Here is a 21,315-nt window from a genome sequence, read left to right as displayed (position 1 = left end):
GAGCCGCAAACTACATAATCATGGTGTATTTCAAAAACCACATTTATGACGTTCAAAGTCCGCAGTGTTTGGAAGCATTACGCCTTTTGTTTGGCGAGGACAGCGGACGATAAAAAAACAAAGCCAAACTCATTACACCGTGGACAGACAGGGGCGTGGGTGGGCGACATTTCTTCGCAGGACCCTTTTGTCTCACCAGATCAGGTTGTGGTGCAACGAACGCAATATGACTGGGGCTTGGAGGAAATATTAGTTTGGGAGCTACTGGAGGAAAAAAAGAGGGCAGCCCGTCGCCGCCCTTCCCAAAAGGAGCCTGAGTGGTCAAAAAAGCAGGGGTGCGACCCCACTTCCGTCAGCGCGCGGACATCAGCACATTAGAGCGGCACTTCACAAAGCACGTGAACCTAGCCTTCAATAAATAATACAAACATGCACATACACAACATCCTTGATCACAACAGATGATGGCACATACAAAGAATGCAAGGACACCTACAGCGGTATCATCAGTAGTATCACAGCGTTCTGGTAACCGACCCCGCCCCAGCCAGTCACCACCTCCGACTCGGCCGCGCACCCCCCGTGCTCGCGCCAGCTACTTGGCCGCCAGCGAGGCGAGCAGGCTGCGCTTCTCCTTCTGCTGAAGGTAAGTCTTGCGGCTCATGCCGGAGCGGAACTCCAGGATGTACTCGAGCTTGCGCACGATGTCCTTGGCCGTGCCCAGGTCCGCCTCCAGGTCGTGGTGCCTGTAGCCGCCGTCAGATGGCAGCAGGTACGTGAGCCGTACTATGGCCCGCCCTGTGGCCGTCGCGTACTGTTACCAATGTGCGGCGCAGCTTTGCCGACATGTCACTTTTTCGTGGAGCACCAGAGACAACGCCGGTCCTATGGCTAGAGCTCAGTTAGAGTCATGGGCGGTTCTAAAGGGGCCAATGAGACCCCACCCGCCCCCCCCCCCGCCCGAAGTGTCGGAAGCCACCAACATTTGCTCTATTCTTTCCAGATTGCGCAACTATGACCAAACTTCAGCTCCCGTAACACGCATCGTGGCCCCTTCCCAACTCCCACGCTTGATTTGCTCCTGACTGCGACGGCGTTGGACGGCGCTGTCATCAGCTGGGAAACGAACTCAAGGCGTCTCATGTGGGCGCCGCTCACTCCCCCTCCCCCTGGGCTATATCGCCAGCAGCCACAGACGTTCCAAAGGCGTACAGGACGGCCGTACGCGGCTGGCGCGACACGCATGTGACGCGGCCTGGACGGCCGATGCTGGCGGTGAGCCGGACGCGGACGTCCCAGCCGACCTGAGGCCCCACCCCGGGACGGCGCGGCCACGGCGGCTACCGGGGCGGCAGACCACCACTGACTGGGCCGTCACCGTCCCGGGACAGCACGACCACGGCAGCAGCCGGAGAGGCAGACCGCCACTGACCGGGCCGTCACCGCCCGGGGACGGCACGACCACGGCAGCAGCCGGAGAGGCAGACCGCCACTGACCGGGCCGTCACCGCCCGGGGACGGCACGACCACGGCAGCAGCCGGAGAGGCAGACCACCACTGACCGGGCCGTCACCGTCCCGGGGACGGCACGACCACGGCAGCAGCCGGAGAGGCAGACCGCCACTGACCAGGCCGTCACCGCCCCGGGGACGGCGCGGCCACGGCAGCAGCCGGAGAGGCAGACCACCACTGACCGGGCCGTCACGCCGACAACGGCTTTCGGTACGCGTCGGGTCCCGTTAATATCCCGACACACGGCCTGGGGCGCGACAGGAGTATCAAGTACCTGTGCAATCGAACATTCTCGGGACAAACAGCCGGTCTCTTACCCACATAAATGCGACTCTCCACGACCCCGATAAAATTGGATGTTTACAACGCTGTGAAGGGTGTGCTCCCGAGCCGCCTATCCCTCTCGCTCCCCTCTCCACTTACCTCCGTACTTGACTTCCCACAGTCGGCACTCCATGATGCTGTCGATCTGGTAAGTGACCGCCCGCGGCTTGCTCAGGAACTTGGACACGTTCAGGGTTGACCTGACCTGGACGGGGTCAATCTCCACCCGGTCACCCGAAATACCTGTAACATGCACCGGGCACAGGTCACCAGCACGGGCCGACCCCAGCTCACGACCCGTGTAACCAAGCAACGATGGAACCACGCAATACGCTTTCGTTGCTGTTTCTGCCGAGACATACTGCCGGTGGTAAACGCGGAGGGCTTTATAGCCCTAGTCATACGGAGTATTGTGGGCAGAGCTAGGATGCAACTGCGCACAGCTTGGGGAGTACAAATCTAGACCCAACAATCACTTTACTTTACCTTCAGCTTTTCAGCTAGCTGGACAGCGAGACCCTTAGAGGCTACAGTCCTACGAAGACCAGTCGGGCCCACGTTTAAGGCGTACCAAAGGCTCGTCAACCTCCCCGCAGAGGACGACAGTCGCAGCCATCGGAGGACTGAACCATCGGTTAGCGGTGATCACCCCCCAACTCACGCGAAGCCTGCACCTGGCCCAACTATCTACCCTGCGGTGCTGAGTATCTAGCGCACGACATGGACCTGCCCAGCTTCGTACTGCAATTACCGAACTGTCCTTCCTTCCAGCTGACCTATGCACTATCGCAATCATCCCGCCCAGTTACCGAGCTGTATTGGCGCCTTGATGACCAGATTGGAGAGCATGTTGACCTTGAACGACTGGTACACGGTGGCCTCCATGGCCGACATCTGGCCGCTGAAGTTGGGCTCCTCCACCACGGCTGCGTCCTTGTGCTTCCTGCCAGGCGCTGAGGAGGGAGAGATAGAGGTCACACGGACTGACACGCTCGTCCCGTCACGACAGTCTCACGGACTGACACGCCCATCCCGTCACGACAGTCTCACGGGCTGACACACTCGTCCCGTCACGACAGTCTCACGGGCTGACACACTCGTCCCGTCACGACTGACACACTTGTCCCGTCACGACGGCCTCACGGACTGACACGCCCATCCCGTCACGACAGTCTCACGGGCTGACACACTCGTCCCGTCACGACTGACACGCTTGTCCCGTCACGACAGTCTCACGGACTGACAACCTCTTCTCACAACAACAGTCAGACACGGAACGACATGCCTCGTCACAACCGCAAAATAGAGCTTTAATGTCCAACCCGGCGACATCTGGGTTAGACCACCTTAACAATGGTATAACCTGTTACATCCTATCAGACCCTGAGGAAAAAACCAAAGAGGACAAACACGAGTAATACAGCAGGTAGCACGGTCTTGCCGAAATCCCATCACTTTCCCACAGCGAAGCCCCGGCGCTTTCTGCAGCAGCGCCGTAGCGTGGACAGGCCATCGGAGGCGACCCGCCAGAACCGTCATGAGGGATGACACTTGACCCACCTCTGCTTGGATTGCCTGCCAAATGATCCAGGAGCAAGCTGGCTCACAGGGATAAAAGATCGGAATCCGGAGGCGTGAATGATGGATGGATTGAGGACCTGGTGAAAAATATCCACATTATTCGTGGAGACGTTGCGAAGACAGAAAAAAACGTGTCATTTTAACCCGTTCACTACCCTGAACACCTGATAATATTTCCGGTCATTAAATGGGCGACTATACACACACACACATCAAATGGAAATAATGCACCAATGCATTGCCAAAGGCTGCTGCGAACATGCGGAGGACGTCGATTAGTGCCCAGCGATCTGGTGCGGCTGGCACCTGTTTTGACGAGGTTGAAGTGCTGACAGGCGAGCTGAGAGAGCCGAGTGTCCGCGCTGAGCGGGGAGGCGGCCGTGCTGACGTCCGCCCTCTCCAGCGCCAGCTCCACGCCTGCCGACGCCCGCCCGGTCACACAGCGACACCGCGAGACGGATGGGAGACGGAGCTGCCGCTGCTGAGAGACTAAGGCAGGGCAGCTGATTCATACTCACCACATAGTCGTAGATGATATGGATAGCCATCACCAGACACCACAACTACGTGCGAGGGGCCACGGACGGGCCAAGCACCACGCGTCACAAACCCAGCTGACCACGGGCCGGCCTCCGACGCCAGGCGGCGGGCTCAGCGGCCGGCCGGCGGCCGCTCACGCCCCGTTCGCACCTGTCTCGCGGGCCACGTCCGGCCGTTGCGCCAACACGGCGTTCAGCATCTCCGCCACCGTGGCGTTTCGCTTCTTCAGCGAGAGCGTCACCTGGTCCTTCCCGTCCGGTCCGTCCAGGCTCCTGCGCGACACACAGCGGCGGGCTGGAGGTGCGGCGCGGTTTGGAAGCCGGTGCGGTGCATCAGCCTGGATGCGTGGTACCGGCCTGGGATCGACAAGCAGAAGCAGCGGGGGCATGCTGTTCTCCTCACAGCACGTCATGCAGCGACCTACTGACGGCGGGCGTGATCCCACTGTCTCAACGGTTTGTCCTCTCGATCATCAGCTCCCCCCCCCCCCCCCCCCCCCCCAGCGACCTACTGACGGCGGGCGTGATCGCACTGTCTCAACGGCTTGTCCTCTCGATTATCAGCTCACCTCCTCGCTCCAGCGCAATCAGGCCACCCTAGGCCCAGGTCGATCGCCTGTTCCCTCCCCTCCCCAGGCGTCACATCCTGGCGATGACTGACGCCACTGTTGGCGGGCTCGGCTGGTCCTCCCTCCCCCCCCCCTCCCCCTAGTGCTGGCCCCGTCACGGTTAGCGGCAGCACACGAGCGCGAGACGGCCAGAGTGAGGTCGCAGCAGGGGTCCGGGCTCACGGCGCTGCTGCGCCGACCACTCACACGGTCACCTCCGTCTGCTCCGTCTCCACCAGCGCCAGCACGTTGAAGCCGAACTTGGCCACCGTCTCGCGGTCGTCCAGCGGCGGGAAGTCCCAGTCGACCTCGCCGTCGTCCTCGGCTATGTGCAAGCTGTACATCTCCGGGGATCCCCTGCGGGGCGAGTGAGGCACGTGATGTGGCGTTCACGTGGCCGACGCGGCGGCGGGAAACGCTCATGGCAAATACCCGCCCGGCTCCGACTGCAGGCAGCAATCGCAGTGTGCTCGCACTTTGACGGACGGTGGTCCGTTTCTGGGGCCATATTGTCGTCCTACACGGACTGGCGGGGAGGGGGGTCCAGCCCTGTGCAGACCAGAAAGACGGCTGCTAAAGACTGACAGTGGCCTGCTCCTCCGGTCACCCTGTCATCATATAGACTTCAGGTGGGATGACTGTCAGCTCTGAAGCCATCAGACGGATGGCTTTCAGTTCTACACAGACCAGAATGTTGGCCCTACACCGACCTCGGCAGCTTTGCATTGACTAGTGGGACGGCTGTGTGCTAACCCAATCGACAGTATTATATTAACTAGAGGATGCCTCTACACTGACGAGTGGCAGTCTTCGCCTGACCTGAAGGGCATATTTACACTGGCTCGGGGTACGACCCTGTATTGACCCATGGAATACTCATGCCCTTATCGGTGTGAAACTACCCCCCCCCCCCCCCCTCCCACCGTTGTCAGCTCTTTGCTGGCAGATGACCCTGCACCAATCTGAGCAGCATCCCTCCGTCCCGTACTGCCCCTAGCGACCCACTTATAGCGGCGCGCGCGGTGGTTCTGTACTGGCGCGGGCGGTGGTTCTGTACTGGCGCGGGCGGTAGTTCTGTACTGGCGCGGGCGGTGGTTCTGTACTGGCGCGCGGCGACTCTGTACTGGCGCGGGCGGTGGTTCTGTACTGGCGCGCGCGATGGTTCTGTACTGGCGCGGGCGGTGGTTCTGTACTGGCGCGCGGCGGCTCTGCACTGGCGCGGGCGGTGGTTCTGTACTGGCGCGGGCGGTGGTTCTGTACTGGCGCGCGGCGACCCTGTACTGGCGCGGGCGGTGGTTCTGTACTGGCGCGCGCGATGGTTCTGTACTGGCGCGGGCGGTGGTTCTGTACTGGCGCGCGGCGGCTCTGCACTGGCGCGGGCGGTGGTTCTGTACTGGCGCGGGCGGTGGTTCTGTACTGGCGTGGGCGGTGGTTCTGTACTGGCGCGGGCGGTGGTTCTGTACTGGCGCGCGGCGGTTCTGTACTGGCGCGGGCGGTGGTTCTGTACTGGCGCAGGCGGTGGTTCTGTACTGGCGCGCGCGGCGGCTCTGTACTGGCACGGGTGGTGGTTCTGTACTGGCGCGAACGATAGTTCTGTACTGGCGCGCGCGCCCGTCCTACGCTCACCTGAGCGGCGGCTCGCGATCCTCGTTGGTGTACTGCCAGCAGATGAGGCCGATGACGTCGGAGACGCGGGCGCTAGCCACCACCGTCACGGACATGGGGAATGCCAGCTCCTCAGCGGGCGCCATCGTCAGGAAGATGTTGATGCGCCGGGTCGGCACGCCCGCGTGAGCCTGACACAGCGAGCTCCGGTCAGAGGGTCCGTGTGAGCTTGACACAGCGAGTTCCAGTCAGACGGTCCGTGTGAGCCTGATACAGCGAGCTCCGGTCAGAGGGTCCGTGTGAGCCTGACACAGCGAGCTCCGGTCAGACGGGCCCACATCAGTCTGACTTGGCGAGTTCCCGTCAGAGGGTCTGCGTCAGCCTGATACGGCCATCTCCGGTCAGACAGGCTCGCGGACGACCGATAGCCCGTGTCAGCGGCGCAGCAGGAGACGAGATCGTGCCCGAGAGCAGCGAGAGGCGGGCTAAGGCAGACCCAATCTGTATGGTTGGCACATCTTAATACGCTCCACGATGCTCCATGGGTCAACGAAGACGCATGGCGTGAATTCCGGCCCTGGAGGCATCTGTAGAGTAACTGGAGGGAAACGTATTCCGCGATTCCGAACAGGACAGAGTAGCGCCTCTTGTGGCAACGCGGCCGTGTCGTACGGTACCGTAGTGTTCGCATGAAATCCAGCGAACCAGATTGTAATCGTACCCACCGAAAGTCGTGCGCTGGCTGGGCCTCCACTTCTACAGCACCGCAGTCAACAGCATTCCCGACAGACGTGATCGCGTCTTACCCTGCCGTCAAACTTGGAGTATTCCGTGTAGGGGTTGTCGCTCAAGTCCAGCATGTTGAGATGCTCTGTCAGCAGCGACGGCTTCGGACCCGCGTGGCGGACGATCGGCTTCTTTTCAAACAAAAAGTTCCGGTCCGCGTCTGGAATTGATGAAATGGTTGGCAAAACTCAACACTTTTCTCTGTGCTCCATTTGATCTCCTTGGACTTCAGAAGAACAAAAAGAAGCAAAACATGTTGAGGACGGTTGTCGAAATCGACAGCAGTTGTCTAAACCACACCAGCCCCAGCTTCCACACGCCGGCAGTGAAACTGACCGGGCAGCGGATCCGGGTTGGGCTGCCAGATGACGTTTTTAACGCGGGCCGCGTTCTTCCTCTCTTTCTTGAGCTTGTCCAGACGCTGGGAGGTGTTGGAGCGGCGCCGGTGGCCGCCGATGTCCATGTCCATGACGATCTCAGGCGAGTGCGGCTCGAAGTAGGTGTCCCGCTCGGCCGCGTCACCGGCGGCCAGCGACTCGGCCGACTCGACCGTCATGACGAGCTCGCACACACCTGGACCATAGAGCACTGTCAGAATCTCACACTAGCACAGGGCTGGATCACATGCTCACAAACACATAAGCATGCACCTGTATAGGGGATGGAATAAGCCACTGAAGTCAAATTCCAGCAAACTGACCCAGGCAATGGTTCACAGCTGCTGGAGCTGCTGGCCATACCTACTGATCTAGATCACCCCACTTCTGATCTGTGTTACAGCTGTGTTTCATAATCTCATGGAAAACCTTCTAGCTTCCTCATTTATACATTTAATATATACCAAGACTGATCAAATGCATGTATGACATAATAACTACACAAATAAACATAAGGAGAATAAAATAAGCCATGTACCACCAACAACATAAATACCTGTATCATCAGAGGTGATGAAAGAATTCACAATATGTGATTGCAGCCATTCAGCATCATCAAAAAAGGCCATGTTGACTTTTCTCCAAGAGTTCCTGTTGGCAAAATGTTTATTTATAAGGGGATAAATATATTTTTCACACACATGAGCATGCTGAAAGAACATATAAACTGTAATGGTAGACAACCCCAACTGCTGTGAGTCAATGACTTGGAGTAAACTGGTGAGATTAAGGAAGAATGGTTCTTTGTGACCTCAACAACCCACTACATGGGAGACTTCTATATACTTGGCTGATATCTGTCCATGCTCCCCCTTCGCATTTATCCTAGATGATGATAGTTTGACTTTCAGCTACCATAAAAGATCAGCATAGACTTTCAATGACACACATGCACTATAACTTTCAGAACAACATTCTATAGATCTACCCTAATTCCCACACACTAAGTCTTGCAAAGGCCTTGTGTAACACCCACACTCTCGCCTTCTCATAGCATTGTTGGCTGCCAGGTAAAGGACAGCCAAACTTAACCATCCCATATCAGAAACTGTAGCTAACAAGTTTGTAGACATCTCAAGGCACAATTAAATGCCATGGCATTGCCAGCTCTGCTCCAGCACGTTTTAACCCATTTCCAACTGATAAAAAACATATGAGTGAACAGGTAAAGGCAAACAGGAATATAAAACCACCTGCCCACTACCTGCCAAATGTTGGCTGGGGTATCAGAGGACCTGCTGAGGTACATGCATGGGATATAAATATGGCGAAAAAACAAAAATATGAAATATGAACGAGCTAGTCAGATATGAAAGGTGCGAACGGCCACAGAACACAGCGCGCAAAACCCGGATTGTTGTCAAAATAAGTCCCCTTCCCTTTGCAAACACCTGCACACATTCCTCCATGAGCATTATATGCAGGCGTTGTTTAGTTGATTGTTACATCTTCCCATCTATTTGATAACCTCTGCGCCTGACGCCGCAGTATTTCACCTTTCGGCCAAAACCCGGCTACAACACCATAGTTTTTTCAGCATACAACATTGTTTACTTTATGGAAAAAGTGTCAGTGAATGTGGCGTGACTGCGTATCGAGGTCTAAGAGGATCAAAAGACCAGCTGATGATGACGTCATCCATAATAGTAAAAAAAACAACGTGGCTGTTGGGGTGTTTATTTGTAACATAGTCGCTGAAGGATTTCTTGACAACAAATCTCAAAATGTCTGTATGAGTCCTAGCTAATTAGGATCCATCAGAAATGCTGCAAGCACAAACATTAATCACTGCTACTTAATGCCAAGCCGTGTCGCATACTGAAACCATCACAGACCGTCGAGGTTGATTACGTCACGTCAGCATTGATTGGGACATTGTGGGATGGTCGACGGAACAAAACGGATTTCCTTATGGGAGAATGGCGTTATACTGGCATTGCCAGCCAGCCCTACCAAAGCGCTGCCGAATGCAGATAGTCACATTCATCGCGGGTGATTGCATCGTTCGAGCACAAGTGTTGGAGCACGAAGGATTTTACATGATACATGGAATTTTGCGAATCGAGAATGCCGCCGGCTAACCAACATGTAGTGATATGCTGTCTGAGAATCGACCGAAGGAGATAGATTCCCAAATCACGGGCGTGCGTTGTACTGGCAGATGGCATCCCGTAACAACGCTATCGAATGCACTCGGTCGCACCATTCGCACGAGGTTTTTTTAGTAGTTTTTAGTAGTTTTTCTCGGGCCACCGTATTCTGGCCTTCGGGATACCGGCAGGCCGGCCGCTGATAATCCGCGCCGTCAAGGTGTGATTTGAACAAAAATGTAATGTCGGCTGATGAGCAATTTACAATCTCGGCCGAAAATGCTACCAATTCGAGTTTGTCTGCACATGGCGGCACCCTCTACGCAATAATCAAAGGGAATGTTCCACGTTTAAAGATATTGAGGCAAGAGTCGAGCGATCGAGTACGTTCATTTCTAACTATTGGAAAACTTGGCGCCGGCATGCAACACAGAATTAAGTCGTCTGTCTTAGGTCTAAACCTCATACGGATGTGGAACACTCTTTTCAAGTTATTTGACATTCAGCGCCGCATATGCGCAAATCACTGCTGCGGTCCAATCCCCAGCATTGATTCCTCGACGTCGTGTGGTCGACCGAATAAATTTGAAACCAAAATCCGACGGGTGTATTTTAGTGGCAGCTGGTAGCCCTCTACCAGCGCAAACCAATGCACGCCTTTCACTCTTCGTGTGCGAATGAACACATTTTCTCGGTCTGTCGTGTTCTGGCCATCTCTATGTGGCAGGCCGTCCGCTGTTAGTTCGACGCCAGGGACAACGTGAACAAAAGAGGTCATCTCGGACAATGAGCAAATTTTGCTGCCGGCTGATAGTACTCTCACAATGTTGTCATATGCGCATGGTTGCACTCTCCGTGAACGAGTTAAGTCATTTTAATTTGGACATGATGTTTGCAAACCGCCGCTGCGCCATCCCGCCAGTGTTCAACGATATGCTGTGAGGGGTCGACGGAATGCCACAGATTACATACGCGGAGACGTATGTCTTGCTGGCAGATGATGAACATATACCTGCGTTATAGAATGCACACAGACGCACTATTCCGCGAGATCATAACTATGTTTTCGGTTCGTCGCATTTTGACAATGACGCTACGAACAGGCCAGACGTAGTTAGTTATGAGCCATCCAGGGATAATTTGAACAAAAAAGGTCATTTCAGCCCGTGAGCTATTTACATTCTCGACTGAAAGTGATCCCACAATGGCATCTTGAGCGCGTTGCTGCACACTGCGCGCTCTAGTAGGAGTATTTCAAATTGGACGCCGTTTGTTTGCAAATGGACGTTGCAACCTGTCCGTCATCATCAAGTGATATGCTTTGGGGTTCACCCGAATAAAATCGGAACTAAAATACAGCCAGTGTGTTGCACTAACAGCTGATAGCATTTTCCCATTGTTATCGAATGCACACAGTGGCACTCCTGAGGTGCGATTGTAACTGTTGTTATCTGGCCACCATATTCTGGCCATCACGCTCTTGGCGAGCCTGCCCAAATTAGCATGGCGCCGACATCTGAACTGAACAAAAAGGGGTAACGTTGAACAACTAGAAATGAATTAGGTGCAGTCATAGACATACGGAAAACACTTATAAATGCACCTTAAGAGTAGGACTCTGTGCATCCAAAAGCACTGGTATCGTGCTATTATCTGCGTATACCGCAAACTCGTTGGATTTTGGTTTCGGTTTTATTCGCTCGACTGCGCAACACAACATTCCTGCCGATGCTGGCAGGACGGTCGCAACTTGCAAAGCTGCAGTGCTCAATATAAAATGTTTTACTTTTGAACGGTATGTGCAACCATGTGCACACGACGGCATTATGGGAGCACTATAGGCCGGCGATGTAAATCGCTCATCGGGAAACATGGGCTATTTTGTCACATCAACCTTGCTGTCGCATTGCAAACTGAGGCCAGAATAGCACTTAAGTGATGGTCAGAATATGGCGGGCCGGGGAAAAAACTACAATCGCACCCGAAGAGCACGACCGTGGCATTCAACAGCGCTAAAGCTAGCGCATAGGGCTAGGGCACATGAGTCATCGCACGCAAATGTCATCGTGGGAGCACTATCGGCCGTCACCGCAAATCGCTCATCGGCCGACATGACCTTTTTATTTCAGGTAAAACACTGACAACGCATTACAGGCTGCGGCCAGGTTGCCCGGCACCCCACATGGCCCAACACGGCGGGCCGGAAACATATCCATAACTGCGCGCGGATGGTGGGATCGTATGTTTGCGATAAAGCTTGTGCAGGGTTGTCATTTCCCGGTGCTACCCACGTCTTTGGTGGGGAAATCTATTAGATCCTTTCCAACTATGTCACCACATCATTCTATGCTGGTGGGTCGCCTTCACGGTCGATTTAAAAAGATACGATGTCCAACCTTAAGCACCTCCACGCAACCGCTAAGCGTGCAACCATGTGCGCACGATGACCTTGTGGGACCACTGCCGGCCAAAATACTAGTTATCCATTGTCCAACATGACATGTTCACGCCACCCCTTGACCTCCGATTACTAACTGCGGCAGACCTGCCCGCGGCATGATGCCACAAATACGGTGAACGGGAAAAAATAGTATAACAAACTCTTCGCGTCACACTTCGCGTGTATTGTCTCAGCCTCTGCGGTCCTGTCCTCCACCGACCATCAGCCAGGGTCACCCCAAGCATCCATGATGTCCTCGGTAGTTAAGTATCCCCTCCTCTCTCCGACACATCACGGCGTCCCTGCCGACACAGCGACAACGGCCAGGATCAGCCGGCCGCTCCCCGACTGATCCTGGTCATCCCGTCAGACCTCCGTCGGAATCTTGCATTCCTCCGTCATGTCGTGCAGCTGCTCCAGACCCTTTCCCCCGCACCACTCCCACCACACCGACCACATCCTTCCCTTCTCATAGCTCACAACAAAGTCCTTCCCAGCAGCCGGCTTTGCCGGCACGGCCACCGCCGCAGCTACCCGCGACACCCCAGCCATCTCAACATCATATCTCACGTGGCCTTTCGAGCTCACCGTAACGCCACGCAGGGCTCTGACACCGTTCATCCCGAGAATAAAATCAAAACCTAGTGGTCAATACGCCACCACCAACACGTCTGGAGGCACCATTTCGCCGGACCACGGTCGCACGCTCGTCACACCTGTTCCCTCACACCAGGACCGCTCCCCGCTCACCGTTGTAACGCCCACCGGGCGTCGATTCCAGTTCCGACACACCGACGTGTGTGCTACACACTGACTGCACCCCGTATCGAGCAGTACCCCACAGTCCGTGCCGCCCACAGAAAGCCGCACGACTGGCAGCGCGCCACTCACTGACGAACGGGACAGGAAACCGGCGCCGAGCCCTCCTCCCCAGCGCCGTGTTCCGGGCAGGCAGAGGCGAAGTGTCCCACCCAGTTGCAGTTGTAGCACCTCACGAAGCAGCGGCCACCGCGGAGCCCCACTCGGCCACGCTGCCCACAACCTGGCTTGCAGTCGCGGACTATGTGGCCGGGCTGCCCGCGCGAGTAGCACTTCACAGTGGCCGCTGCCGCTGCCGTCCACACTGCTTCTCCGGCGGCGGCAGTCACGGCGTTTGCCTCCTATTCGGCGAGCACCGATCAAGCGCGGCTGATCAGCTGGCTAAGTATCAAGGCTTCTGTGCGCGTTCCTGCTTGGGGCGCGCGGCGGGCCGACTCCGGCGCTTTTACCACGAACGCGCAAGCTAAGCTGTCGTCTGGTATACCCCTGAGCAGACCGGCGAGCCGGCGCAGCTCTGAGACGAAGAAGTTTACTGCCTCGCCATGATGTAGCTTTCTCCACTCGAAATGCTCATATGCCTCGTACCGGCCCGCTGCAAAGGCCGATGTTAGGGCCTGTTGGGTGTTTTTAAGCTTTCCTTGTTGCTCTCCTCGAGCTGCTAATGTACGGCGGATGCGCCACCACTCAGCCTTAGCGGGGCGACCACGTGCAGTCCACTGATTCCCCGCAGCTCACACACGAGCTCAACTTTTACTAGCCACTTACTCATCGCCTGTGACACGCCGTAAAACATCGGGATTAGCTGGAGGTCAGCCGCAGCGTCCGTCGTGTGAGCTAGCGGCCCAGCACCGCCTTAGGACGCACTATCACAGTGGTCTTGAAAAGCCGAAATAGCTTGTAAGAATCTCTTCGCGTCACACTTCGCGTGTATTGTCTCAGCCTCTGCGGTCCTGTCTCTCTCGTCTCGCAACCTGTCCTCCACTGGCCGTGGGCCAGGATCATCCTGGCGCCTGTGTTGTCCTCCGTAGTTAATTATCCCTCCCTCCCCTCGCCACATGGCGGCGTCGCTGCCAGCGCGGCGACGATGGCCAGGGTTACAGCCCCGTCCGTCCGTCCCAATAGCTGACCGCCGTGCCAAAGATAGGGCACATCGCGCTTCGCTTAACTACGGCCACAACGAGCACCTCCAGAACTCTCGCACAAATCGTTATAATTGCATGTGAGTGGGGCGACTGTGTGCATTCTAAAGCACTGGTGTATGATTGTCATCTGCCAGAAAACCGCGCATCTCCCATAAGGTACTACATTTTGGTCGTCTGACCGCCCACACCATATCACTCACTGCTGTCACGCCGGCCGCTGCGACGTTTGACATAAATACCATGTCAAACAAACAGTTTACACTCGTGCGCGGAGTGTACAACCATGCAAATGTGACGGAATCATGCAAGCACATCGGTCAGCAATGTTAAATGGCTATCGACCGATCTGCTTTGCTACGTTCAAATCACCCATTGACGCCGCGTTGTTAACTGTGGCCGGTATGGCCGTAGAGTTATGATCATAATACGACGGCAAGGGGAAACAAATGTCCGCACCCTAAGAGTGCAATTTTGTGCATTCATTACCAGTGATCAAGGGCTGTCAATTGCCAGGACAGCTCAGTTATACGAATTTTGTTTCGATTTTATACGGTAGCTCCCTAAATACGTAAAGCACAGTACTTCAGAGGAAAACTGGACGCAACGTCAAATTACCATGATGCCACGTGCAATTAACGGTAAATTTATTAGTGCGCGGAGTGTGCAACGATGTCCACACATTGCCAATGCGGTAGCACCATCGGCTGGAGATGCGAAAAGCTCATCTGCCGAAACGAATTTTTTGGTTCAAATCAACCCTTGACAGCGCATAGCCAAAAGCAGCCGGCCCTCCGTAGCGGGATGACAACAATACTTCGAATCGGGTCAAATACTTTTTTCACGCACGCATAGTGTAACTTCGTGCATTCCATAGCGCACGTAAACGGCTAGTAAAGCACACATCTCTGAAAAGAGAATATCTTTCAAAAGGTCTACCCATAGGCGAATTACAAAGATGCCATGCGTAATTTAATACACCGTTGTGCGCAGATGGTTCGACTGTACGCACACAATGCCAAGTTGCGAGCAGCACACGCCGACAACGTAGATCGTTTATCATCTGACTTGATCTTTTTTATTCACGCCACTACCTGCCAGCGCTACTTACTTCTTAAAAGGCAACTTCCTGACGTAGCCGAACAGGTGTTCAGCGTGCTTGCAATAACACTGGTATCGAGCTATCAGTTGCCAATACAGCATGCTTATCGGATTCTGGCTGAAAAAAACAACGCATCCGATTAGAAATTCAACCGAGCAACCATTGGTAAATTAGTCACTGGATCATGTCGACGAAATATCAGGACTGTCCCAAATAAATGTTTTTCCGATCGTCTACAACTTTCCCCCCTGGCGAAATAGGCGTTTTTGTTTGCGCGTTTGTGTGCGAGCTGTCATGTCCTCAAGTCGGTCAGTCCTTGTCAAGCCAAGATAGGCAGTTTTTCTATGCACTGCCGACTTGGGATTGAAGAGGCCTTCATATTTAAGACAGGGTGTTTCGCCCATGCATGATTTTTGCAATTTCGGGAATCTGCCGACCCCTAAAAAATGTCGTACACTTGCCTCTGGCCAATTACCCGGGTGGATGAGGTTTAACTTCCGCTACATTTCTTAAAGTTGCATGGGACTCTTGTCATTCATATCCCAAAGTTTGTTTTACCTCGACATCTTTAAAACGTGGAATAACTTCAGAGTGACGTCAAACAAACCGCTTCAGCTTATGAGTTTCTAATGATTTGGTAGCTGGTATGCCGGCCCAAGCGGGAACGGGTGGCGAAGCGCTCAGGTCTTTACATCTCCCTAGGGCTTGTTGTTAATTAAAAATACAAGATGAATTAGAGTAAAAAGTTTTGATATTTTCAAGATCAAAATATATTTTCTACTTTTTATTTGCAACAAAAATGATTGATTGTAAAATGTTAGTCCTATCGAAATCCTTCACAGAAGGATATCCCGGCAAGAACGCGCACCGGCGGCGTGATAGTGCCGCCATATTTGTTTTCGGGCTTGAAAATTACTGAGAGGTGTTTCCGGCCGAAATTCTGTAAGTATGAATGTACCCCCAACGAATTGGCGGTGAAGTAATCTTTGAATGAGTGCATAATGGTATCAATGAAAGTGTTTGAGTTAAAATTATCCCGACGCGAATCCAGGGGTCGGAACAGCCCACGTGGCTTCACTTTGTGCCGGCTTTTTCGTTTTGTCTGGTGGAGTCGTGCTACACTCGGGGTAGGTTGACCTTTAAACGAACAAGGTGTGTATGATATAGCGATTTGAATGGGACGTGGAACGACGTCTCCGCTGCCCCGTTAAGCCCGAACGTGTGCGATGCATTTTGCTTCTTGCATTATGGGTTTCAGGATGCTCACATAAAATCATAGAGCTGTTTGATCATAGTGGTCTGCTCCTGTACTTTTCGGGAAAAAACGAGGTGGTGTGTAAGATGAGATGAGCTTGGGAGAGGGCGGAGGAGCGCTGAATTTATGCCAAGTCTAAGAATCAGTGGGGTGGAGATATCAGCTGTCTGCTGAACATAACCAAATAGTTTTGATGCAGTGACAGTATAGTAAGGAATGCTGAGGTGACTGGAAAAATACATGTAGGCCATGGTTATGTTAAATGTCATAATCATATTCCATACCTTTTAAGTAACACTAGTTAAGCTGCATAGGTTATCACATGCCCACCATTTCTGTAGTAGAAAAGAAAGGAGTCTAAAAGGTATGAAGAACTGTGCTGTTTATGGCTTGCTATGGGGTTTTAATTTTAAAATCTTGAAACTTTTCATTCTGGAAAAGGTGGGTGAAAATAATGCTATGGGCACATGGAGAGAAGATTGGGGAATGGCTAGAGCAAGTTGATTTTCTTTGAGGGGCTTCCAGGAGGGTAGAGGAAAGGATAGGCCTGTGTGCTGATCAATATCAGATGGCTTTGTTTGGGTCACTGGTTTTAAGCTGACAAAATGGCATGATGCAAGGTGTAGGGTGAAAATTAGTAGTCTGGGGAAATCAAATGCTCATTAACATATATGTTATGTATCTTCTTTTATATTTTGGGGTTTTCAGGGTGAGTTAATTCTCCTTCAGTTATCAGTTTATATATTATGCCACCCAGTCATCTAGTTGAAGCTCCCCTGCAAGGTGCCCTCAGCAAATCACCTGTTTGGTTATGTCACCTTCTCTGGGAACCATGTGGCCTTGCTGTGGGCTGGTCTCATGAACAATACTAGATTGATCTGTGATTGAATTTAACATGTTTTGACTTCTGTTTTTACCCTTCACTGTCTTTTTAGGTTGATAGTTCATATCCCTCAACTTGGGTTAACACATATTCTTGTAAGGGGTCAGTTTGCCCTACCCCCTAAAGGCTTTCCACAATGACCTCTAAGCTGTGTGGCATAGCAGTGCCAAACTTTGCATGGCTGCAGCAGTTGAATAGCAGATCTTATGGTATGAAACAGATGTATATGGTAAGGTCACTGACCTGAGGCCAGTTAAAGTCAGGCCTTGGCTGTCACTGACAGCCAGTTCTAGGCAGTCATTCAATCTGGTGGAAAACAGTGTTAAACAAAGCCAGATGTCTCTTAGAGAGCTATTAGGCAAAACAGACTGAATTTAGGATTACAACAAATTCCATTGTTGTGGTCAGCTATGAATCTTGGACAAAGGACAAAACCAACCTGTGTTTTTACTACTTAGGCTGCTTAATAAGATAGTTTCTGATCCTTATCTTATCTTTTTTGATGACATTTTGTTTTTAAGAATATACTACCCAGCTTTGTCCTTACACCTGTTTGAATGGTAAAATAGCAGCAATCCTATTTTTTCTTGGACAGCTTCACCTCTTAAAGATATAAAGATAACTAGCCTAAAATTAACATGATTCACCTCTTGTTCAGAACAGATATCCAGGTTCACAACAGTTGAGTGACATCTTTCACTTGTGTGTAAGATATTGATTCCTGCCTAGGACATAGTCACTAAGAAAGGCAGTATGAGTTCCCTTGTTAGGGCTACCTTGTCATGCCCAGGTGCCTCATTTTAATTTTCATGCAAGTGTGAGGGGCAAGTGTGTGGGCTGTGGAGTTAATATGCCCTGCATTTCCAGGACATAACATCATGGCAGAAGGAAATGGAAGATGCCGCAGTCAAAGAAGAACCAACAACTTCCAATGAAAGATCTGAAGACTTTCAAAATTAGTCGAGCTTGGCCTCAATGAAAAGTTGCTGTGAAACTTGATGAGATCTACAAAACAGGTTTGTGATGGAAATAAATGCCTTTTTTGTTGTAGTGCACACTGTTAACTGAAGCTTATGTATCACAAAGCTGAAGCTGGTGTGCTTGAATAGCCAGCTTATGTGTTCAAAATGTCATATTTCTATTGAGTTTTATCATGCCTGTCATGACAGCAACTGAGCAATCTCAGTCAAACCTGCATTGCTGGGTTTGGTGCATCATAGATCATCTTTGTACTGAGCCACAGGGAACATGTTAACTGCATTTTGTATGACATGCCTGGCTTTGATTGGTATGCCAGACATCCAGCATCCAGAAGATAAAAACATCAGCAGAGAAAGTAGTGAAGGTCAAACCACACAAGTATGCCACAATGTTCGCAAATGGTGTAGACACGTGCTTCCTGCTCCCACCATCTTCTGCCATGTCCACAAATGGTCTTGCTGTGTTCTGACAATGTAATGGCTGACAACTTACTTGGTGTTCAATTTCAGAGAAACTTATCCATGCTGACCTTGATGACCGTGCACTGGATGCACTCAAGGAGTTTCCAGTGGATGGAGCATTGACTGTTCTGAAGCAGTTCATGGACTCAAACCTGGAGCATGTGTCCAACAAATCTGCTTATCTCTGCGGGGTAATGAAGACCTATCGACAAAAGAGCAAGGCACAAGGTTAGTTCATATAAGGATGGGTAAAACCATTATTGAGAATATCATTGATAAAACACACAATGTCTGTTGTTCTGATGGCTCAGTTTGTGAGAATGCCAACCTTCCAATTCACCCACCGCTGCAGGGTGAGTTCAAGCTTGCTTTAGGCGCTCACTATTTTCCTGCGACAGTGTGGCTGGTGGCAGCTGGCTGGTGGCAGCGGCCGTGATAAAGGTCAGATGACGGCGTAGGGCAGGACGGGATGGGTGCCGAGTGTTGCAGCACATTAGGCTTTCGCCATGTGAGTTCTGCGGTTGACACGGAACTGCTTGGTCGGATGGTGGGGGGTCAGGGCTGACACAACAGGCACTGCCTAGCGTGAGCTCTGATTCCAGGAATCCATCCACTCAAAAGGGTTGGATTAAATTTTAAAAGAAGAAAACCAGGTGGTCCTTGGGACATCAGATGTCACCATGAGATTTGGTGGCGGTCCAATCAGATGCAACAATGGAGTGTTAGGCTGAGCTACACATCTGTGAGATAGTGTCCAAGGCCATAGAGCAATGACCTGGGGTGATGTATGAATGTCAGACTGAAAAGTGAACATGCCTGGCTTTTTCTCCGGAGCTTGCAGCGCAGGGGTAATTTCTGTGGCTCATTTTAATTTATTAATGGACAGACTGCAGCAGTCCAGATTCCACAGACTTCTTTATGGTAAGAATAGATGACTGACCTAAAATGACCTGGGCCAACATGTATTGTTGGGAGTATCACCTGGCATAGTTCTTGATGCCTATTGAAATGCAGAAATCAAACCAATTTGCAGGATTTTGGCTGCCATGACCTTAAGGTCACTGAAATGAACACCAGTGACCTTTTGCTTAGGAGACGGTTTCTAGATTCTGGGCAGATGCATGAGGCTGGGGGCACTATGGACCAATTTGGAATTTGACATTGTTTGACCTTTTTTATGGTGATGTCATGACTAGAAATCCGAAATTTTGACTCAGATAAGTCCACCTGGATGCCAACCTCAACCCTGTGAATTAGTTGTATCACTCTCGTGTTTTAGGTGGGGGGGGGGGGGGGGGGAATGACGTCCCTCCACCCAAGCAAAGGATATTCAACCAGGCACCTGCTTGCATGATAGTATTACTTATTGTAGTCACATCGATTTTTTAGCACATTTTCATGTATTTGATCTTGATGTGCAGCACATACAGCTGCATGAACATCTCCATGATATAGCCCTCGCCTGCTACGTGAGAGGTCATGAACATAACATCGTGGTCACCAGATCATTACATATTAAGACCCTAACCAGAATGGCAGCTGCACTGATATAGAACGCAGTTAATGGGTAATGTCAGGATATGGTTGGTGGGGAGGTTCACCACGTTCTGCACGTTGTTTGTATTATGACTCCGGACACTCGTGTCGCGCCCGTTTGCCGAGCGTTTTGCGGACTGGCGGAGGCTGAATGGTGTAAGGGCTTCAGCCCTCCGGAACTCCGTCGCATCGAATACCAAACGGGGTGTCGGAAAAGTTGAGATTGAGGTGAAAGATTGAGTTTTCCAAATGTCATGTCTTGCAAGTTATGCGCTGGGAGCATACTGTCGCTCCATGCGGGGATCCGCGGCCTGGCTAACATAAGGTCAGACTCACGTTTTCAACAGGTGGTGCCAGGATAAAATGCAACCTTCTTCGGGTGACTGTGTACTTCCACTGTCGGCTTTGATAGTGTGTAGGTTAAAAAAAAAACACGTAGGTTTGAAAAACCCCGACCTTGATTTACAGTCAAACTTAGGCATCGTGGCGTGCGGTGCCACATAACAGTGAACTGCTCAAATCAGCATTGTCCACATATTTTGTTGAATTTTACAATAGCCACCATGCACCATGAGTCTGAGCTGGTGCGTGTCGCTGAAAGTCAGGTATTCGGTATGATCGTCGTTACTGCTTGCTGTCAGGTCATGCTCCAGAGGGGGTTTAGTTTCTGTGATTGTTATGTTTTGTTGCAGGCCCAGCCTACCCTGCCACTCATGGCCCAGATGAAGACAAGATCAAGGGCGATTCTCGATCGCACTGGCTTTACCCTGGATGTCACTACTGGCCAGAGGAAGTATGGGGGTCCCCCACCAAACTGGGAGGGGAAGCAGCCAGGCTCCGGTTGTGAGGCATTTGTTGGAAAGATCCCCAAGGAGCTGTTTGAAGACGAGCTCATTCCACTCTTCGAGTAAGTGCGGAGATATCTGGGACCTCAGACTGATGATGGATCCGATGAGCGGCCAGAACAGAGGCTATGCCTTCGTTACATTCACCAACGAAGAAGGTGCAAGGGAGGCTGTGAAACAGGTATGTACAATGCACTTTTGGGTGCATGAGAGGAGATGTATGGCCCAGGATGGGTATGCAGTTTCAATCCAGGAGATTGGATTCAATTAGTATGCTTCAAATGTGCTACTGTTGGCAATGTATAGAAAACCTCAGGTCATGTTGGTTTCGTTTTATACTGGATTGGTTTTTGTGCCAGATCTTCTCTTTGC

General features: G+C 52.2%; 2 protein-coding genes across 6 annotated transcripts in view; one reads left to right on the top strand and one right to left on the bottom strand.

The window, feature by feature from the left end:
- LOC119100635 (heterogeneous nuclear ribonucleoprotein R-like) overlaps window positions 1-21,315 on the top strand; it is a 46,144-nt gene that overhangs the window by 16,503 nt on the left and 8,326 nt on the right. The window contains 4 exon segments of the mRNA XM_037223712.1: window positions 18,611-18,790; window positions 20,791-20,837; window positions 20,839-21,006; window positions 21,008-21,124. Coding sequence (XP_037079607.1) covers window positions 18,611-18,790; window positions 20,791-20,837; window positions 20,839-21,006; window positions 21,008-21,124 — 512 coding nt within the window.
- LOC119100816 (target of rapamycin complex 2 subunit MAPKAP1) lies at window positions 66-8,921 on the bottom strand. Of its 5 annotated transcripts, none has more exons than XM_037223965.1 (11): window positions 8,889-8,921; window positions 7,889-7,983; window positions 7,292-7,528; window positions 6,976-7,115; window positions 6,191-6,360; window positions 4,772-4,921; window positions 4,108-4,229; window positions 3,724-3,834; window positions 2,646-2,789; window positions 1,936-2,079; window positions 66-798 (listed from the first exon to the last, which is right to left on the bottom strand). In XM_037223965.1, exons 2-11 carry the CDS (start codon window positions 7,959-7,961, stop codon window positions 596-598), a joined length of 1,494 nt encoding a protein of 497 aa, XP_037079860.1. In that variant the 5' UTR covers window positions 7,962-7,983; window positions 8,889-8,921; the 3' UTR covers window positions 66-595. The 5 variants fall into 5 exon arrangements, with proteins under 5 accessions (XP_037079860.1, XP_037079862.1, XP_037079861.1 ...); XM_037223967.1 differs by having other exon boundaries at window positions 2,692-2,789; window positions 4,774-4,921; XM_037223966.1 differs by lacking the exon at window positions 8,889-8,921 and adding an exon at window positions 8,784-8,850.

The sequence above is a fragment of the Pollicipes pollicipes genome, unplaced genomic scaffold, assembly GCF_011947565.3.
Source record: "Pollicipes pollicipes isolate AB1234 unplaced genomic scaffold, Ppol_2.1 Scaffold_4881;HRSCAF=5763_pilon_pilon_pilon, whole genome shotgun sequence".
NCBI lineage: Eukaryota > Metazoa > Arthropoda > Thecostraca > Pollicipedomorpha > Pollicipedidae > Pollicipes > Pollicipes pollicipes.
Note: the sequence above shows the minus strand (reverse complement) of the source record. Positions and strands in the feature narration are given on the sequence as shown.